At 41.6% G+C, this 6146-nt stretch overlaps 1 protein-coding gene and 1 long non-coding RNA gene across 2 annotated transcripts in view; one reads left to right on the top strand and one right to left on the bottom strand.

Moving 5' to 3' along the window:
* The window catches only part of LOC143974449 (hepatocyte nuclear factor 6-like), a 165273-nt gene extending 164436 nt beyond the window's left edge, over positions 1-837 (bottom strand). Inside the window, exon 1 of the mRNA XM_077475867.1 lies at positions 1-837. This exon is cut by the window's left edge and continues 522 nt beyond it. Within this exon, the coding sequence (XP_077331993.1) occupies positions 1-508 (508 nt within the window). The 5' untranslated portion in view covers positions 509-837.
* Positions 1-5540, top strand: part of LOC143974451 (uncharacterized) — a 6025-nt gene extending 485 nt beyond the window's left edge. Inside the window, exon 2 of the long non-coding RNA XR_013272224.1 lies at positions 4571-5540. This is a non-coding gene — a long non-coding RNA (uncharacterized LOC143974451). The remainder of the gene's footprint in view (positions 1-4570) is intronic.
* The last annotated feature ends 606 nt before the right edge of the window (positions 5541-6146 follow it).

Genomic DNA, 6146 nt, shown 5'->3' with positions numbered 1-6146 from the left:
AAGTACCTAGGCCATTGGAAAGGGGGGAGAGTGGTTGTCCCATGTTTGCCATATCCTTTGGATAGTGACTGTATATATTGCCCATCGATGCCAACCCCCTGTCATCCCTCATCAAGGTGAAACTTCCACTTACGTTGCCAGTTAGTCTTTGGTGATGGTGATGATGGTGGTGGTGGTGGTGTGGGTGGTGGAACTTGTCGGACACTGTGGAGATGGGTGGCAGGTGCTGGAGAGGAGTCAACGTGGTGTAGGTGCTGCTGAGGCTCATGCCGGATGGAGATTCGCAGGACATGTTCATAGCAGGATGCAGAGGACCTGCCAAGGTATGCTCGGATCTGTAATCCCCTCCATCCAGAATGGAAGCCATACTTGTCACCATAGCGGGTCGTCCATGAGAAACCAGATTCCTGTGGGAAGCTTGTCTACTGTGTGCGGAGCTCATTAAATCGCCAGCTTGGGAATGGGATACACCGTGAATGTTCCCTAAATTCTCCATTGTAAGTTCCATCTTTCTCGCAGGTTTGCTCTGCTATACCCCCTCCTCCTCCTTTCCTTTCTTCTGCTTTTGCTTTCCAGGCTAATTCAGATTCAAAGCTTTGCCATCGATTACCTTCCCCTTTGCAGTCAATCCTGCATGACTTGATGAGCTCTCTGCTCCTCTCCCTTTCTCCCTCTCTCTTCTCCCCCCCTCCTTCTTATGGATACAATAGCTATGTGAGATGGCTGGCCGGCTGGCTTGATGGTCCTCTCTTTCCCCAAGTGATGGTGTTGGTCCTGGCTTTGTGGTGTGCCTAGTGCTGGAAAAGCTGCAGATAATATTGGAGCTCAGACTCTCAGACCTCCTGCTAGCCTCAGTCTCATAGCCAGCAGAGCCTGACGTCAGCATCCCTCTGCTCATCGATAAGTACCTTTCTTCATTCAACTCCTGGTCACTACACAGTGCAGGGACCTGGGACAAGGCATTGTTCTCTATGCAATCACTGCACATCAAGGGAAATATTATTTAGACTGGCTACTAGCAGTAAAAGCGGTATTAACCTAAAAACAAACAAACAAAAAAAAAAAACCTCATATACTGCAACTTACCAGACCTTAGATATGATGGCTCTATTAGTTTTATTTTTAGGCTTTTCCCCCCCTTTATTTCCACCTGAGCAGTAACATGCTTGCAGATTGTGGTGGCCATATACGCTTCGATAAATTAATGATTTCCTTTCTGATGAATCTGTAGTCGACAGCCCAATCAATCGATATACCACAAGCGGGGACGTGGATTTCGATTGATAGTTGAAAGATATAATCCTAGGTTACTGATCATATTTCTGTTTCCACCACAGTTACATAGTCAGAATGAAAAAAGTCCATCTAGTTCAACCAACAAAAAAAAAACAAAAAAAACATACAATCCCATATATACACAATCCTATACCCACAGTTGATCCAGAGAAAGGTGGAAATCCCTACAAAGCTCAAGAAAAATGCTTTCCTTTAAAATTAATAAATGTGTTTGCACTGGAGTGGTGCACTTCCCTTGCGGTGAAAAAAATCCTGAAAAAAAATGCCCCAAAAATGCTGCTCCCCATTGAAATGAATGGGAACAGCATCAGAAACGCAGTTTTTGAGTCACATGACTTTTAAAAACTGCACCACAAATGCTGTAAAAAGAGCAGCAAAAATGCTGCATTAATGCATAGGCATTTTACTGAGGCCGCGTACACACGGGCGGACTGTTCGCCCAACTTTGTCCGCTGAACAGTGTTTGGGCGGACAGTCCGCTCGTGTGTGGGCTTTCAGCGGACAGTTTCAGCGGACAGTTTGACGAACAAGGTTTTTCGGAATTTCCGAAAAACTGTCCGCTGAAACCTTGTTTCAGAGAACAGTCCGCTCGTGTGTAGGCTTGTTCGTCAAACTAAGTTCCGCGCATGCTCAGAAAGGATTTACACGCCGAAAGTTATAATGCAGTGTATAGGACGTCGTATTTTTCGTCCCGTCGTACGTGCCGTTCACGTCATCGCGCACGGTTTCAGCAAACTGTTCGTCCGTCGTGTGTGGCCATGTCCGTCCATGCTAATTTTGAGCGGACTGTTTGCCGAAACTGTTTGACAGACAAAGTTGGGCGAACAGTCCCCACGTGTGTACGCGGCCTAACAGTTTTGAAGCACGCCAGTGTGAAAGTGCCATAGGCCCATACACACAATCTGAAAATTGTATGCAAAATACTGATTTTGAAGCGATCGTACGATAATCAGATCATTAGTAGAGATGTTTTCGAAAGCCGGTCATGACAGTTCATTCGATATTATCCAATAGGACAAGCACAAAATCTGTTTCTCCTACGATAACAGATCGTATGATTTTTAATTAATCAGTATAATTGACGTTCGTAAATACAATAAATATACATTATAACACATGACATCACTTCCGATTTTTTATTCTGACATATGAGAATTTTTATAACTTTAGTAAACTCTTCAGGTTCGATATTCGACTAGCAAGCAAAAAAAAATTGGACGATCAGTCATCTGATTTTCGGATCATGTGTACGGGCTTAAGCCACAAAAGGAACAATTAAAGAACCTGATGGGTTTTACTTCCTCTTTTTCCCCTTGCTTTCCCCTGTAAAGTAAAAGCATAATGGGCTAGTATGCATCGCATACTAGCCCATTATGTGCCACTTACCTGCAATCGAAGCCTGCGCTGTCCCCGCTGGTGGCTACATCCATCTTTGCCCCTTTTCCATCCAGGGGCCGTGGACTCTGGCTCTGTGACTGTCTGGAGTCACGTCACGTCACTTCCGCACATGCGTGCAGGAGCCACCGGTCACGGCACTTGCTAGTGGAGAAACGGCAGGGAGGGACGTTTCTTCACAGTGCATGCGCCGATGATGATGAAGTTTAGGAGATAATTACAGTACCTACAGGTAAGTCTTATTATAGGCTTACCTGTAGGTACAAGAGGTATAACTAGATTTACAACCACTTTAACATAATATTTATCATAAACAACAACAAATACGCGTATGTGAACAGATGGGTGTTGTAGTGTCGCAAACAGAGGGGTTGATTTACCAAAACTGGAGAGTGCAAGATCTGTGCATAGAAACCAATCAGCTTCCGGGTTTTATTGTCAAAGCTTAACTGAACAAGCTGAAGTTAGAAGCTGATTGGCTACAAAGCACAGCTGCACCAGACTGTACACTCTCCAGTTTTAGTAACTCTCCCCCAGTTGTATACCAGAATACAGAATCCGATCAAGTCTATTGGTGGCCATACACATTTTGATAAATGTTTGATTTCTGTTCCAATCGATCTCCCCTGATAAGAATAATTGATCTTTAGTCGACCACCTAATCCATTGATATGCTACATGCAGCGATGTAGATTCTGAGAAATAGTTGGACGATATGAATGTAAAATATGGATTCCATATCTTTTTCCATCATGCAAACTCATAATCTGATCAATCACAATATGACTGAATTCATGACTAAAGCCTCTCAGTGCTGACAATCAATGCAAACAATCAATAATTTTCCACTCTGGCTGATCAGTTCGTATCAAAAATGAGTCTAAATAAATCAAAGGGAAGTTATAGGCATTTGCTTGTTTGCCGATTTAATCGTATTGATCGAATTGCATATCAATTGGATAAAAAAATCGAAGCATGTGTAGCCACCATTCACTCTAGATGGAGATAAAATGGACACACCTTTGGACAGCAGCATTGTCGATCTGGGAAGAGAGTAGGGTTAAGCCTCGTACATACGATTGGATGTTCCGACGGCAAATGTGTGATGACAGGCTGTAAGCGGAAAATCCGACCACTTGTACGTTCCATTGGACAGTTGTTTTGGTATTTTCCGCGGACAGATATTGGATAGCAGGTTTTAAAATTTTCCGCGGACAATGTCTGTTGTCAGATTTTCCGAGCGTGTGTTCACAAGTCCGTTGGACAAAAGTTCAAAGTACAAACACGCGTGCTCGGAAGCAAGAAAGAGCCAGAAGCGGTCGGTCTTGTAAATTAGTGTTCGTGATGGAGAATTAACATTTGTGACGTGGCAAATTATGAAATCTCCAAATACAGAGCACAATTCTATTCTTCTTTAATGGGATAATAATGAAGCTCCTTTGCTGGTGATACTGATGGAGTTGTTGCAAACTAATTTTCAAAGGCTTTTTTTTTCTAGTGATATCAAAAATAATTATTATGTTTTCTTTTTGGTGCAAGTTACCACAACACCATTATCCTGTATTTTTCAAGATCAAAGATACAACTATGTTGGTGTCCCTTGTCAATTTTTCATTGTATTTTTTTAAATGTAACTGCCTACTCTACTCCCAAACTGTCATTTGAAGTAAAATGCCACGTATTATTCTACACAATGTTTTTTATTGTGCATTAAAAAATTAAAACAAATAAAATTAGACATGCTATCTGCCAATAGAACTTAACCAAAAAGTGCATTCTATGCATCCAAAAATATAGAAAATATGGCAAATCAAATCATTATTATTCAACCAAAAAATAAAATTAAAGTCTCATGCATGTGTCCTGCTTCTTAATATAGGAGGTCAACAATGCCAAGAGTTGGTGAAAGCAGTGGTCCGTCATACGATGATAATTCCGAAAATCATCTGGAGCTCCCGCAGCAAAGGCATATGACATAATTGGTCACGATTAATAAAGCAACCAATTTTAGGTCCAACTCCTCCTGTTCCTGGAGTGGACTCGGGTCAAAGCAATAACTCCAAGGCTAATAATAAACACGTTATCTCCTCCGATTCGGCAACATAGCTGGTTGATAAACGGGCATTCAGAAACGAACTGCGAAAGTGCAAAATGAAAAGTGCGAAATGAAAAGCACGAATCAACACTCACCAGACTTCTACAAACATGAAATTAGCAGAAGGCACCCAAAGTGTGGCGTTAAAGAGCTAAAAAACAACATAGTACATCACTACACTCATATTTGTTGCCGTTTGTATGCAAGACAAGCTTGGGCCAACGCCTTTCAGACAAAAGTGTACGGTTTTGTTGGCCAACAATCCGATCGTGTGTACAAGGCTTTAGGGTCACCATACACTTTACAATTTGACTGTACAATTTTAGACTGACTAAATCTATGTAATATGCAGGCCCAGCTATTCTATTCAATCCATCTGTATCCATCTGACAGGCCCTTGTACTACATCAGTGATGGCGAACATTGGCACCCCAAAAGTTTTGGAACTACATTTCCCATGATGCTCATGCACTGTGCAGTGTAGATGAGCATCATGGGAAATGTAGTTCCAAAGCATCTGGGGTGTCAAGGTTCACCATCACTGCACTACACAGTTGTTGGTAGATCTAAAGAAGATTTGTACAATCAGATTGCAACATGTGTGGTGAGCCTTGGATGCACTAGTAAATTTAGATGGACTTGACTAATACTAAAGCTGACATCTATCTAACACTTTTCAAGCAGTTACAGCAACAGCTTTGTTCTTTCTGGGATAAAGGTTTTACATAAATAAATAAAAACTGATCATTGTAGACACCCCTGTCTGTGTTAAATGATTTGTCTCATCCCTTTAACTGCCACCTTTGTTGGAAAGCTTGAAGTTTAAAAATATTAACTAATTTCAGCAACATTTAAAGGAATATAATTGATGAGCATACTACTATAATAGATGAGGTGAGCAGGCCCTTCACCTGGTGGTGAATGTGCACTATTGCATGAAGATTGAAGACATAGGGTGGTTTTTCTGTTATTCATGAATAATTGTTTTTAATTGTTTTGGAGGTTATAAGGACTTTTTCAAGATATATATATATATATATATATATATATATATATATATATATATATATGTACACTTCATTGTCAAAAGCCTGCCTTTACATGCACATGAACTTTAATGGCATCCCAGACTTAGTCCGTAGGGTTCAAAACTGAGTTGACCCACCCCAACTATAACAGCTTAAAGAGGGATTCCACCCAAAAAAAAATATTAAAAGCCAGCAGCTATAAATACTACAGCTGCTGACTTTTAATAAATGGACACTCACCTGTCCCGGGTTCCAGCGATGCCGGCAGCCGAGGCCGATCGATCGCTCGGCCCTCGGCTGCTGCCGCCACCATTCTAGGTGAGGGAATCAGG

Source organism: Lithobates pipiens, unplaced genomic scaffold (assembly GCF_037356315.1).
Source record: "Lithobates pipiens isolate NorthernLeopardFrog02 unplaced genomic scaffold, aLitPip1_a1.2 Scaffold_13, whole genome shotgun sequence".
Lineage (NCBI taxonomy): Eukaryota > Metazoa > Chordata > Amphibia > Anura > Ranidae > Lithobates > Lithobates pipiens.
This window is presented reverse-complemented; position numbering and strand designations above follow the sequence as displayed.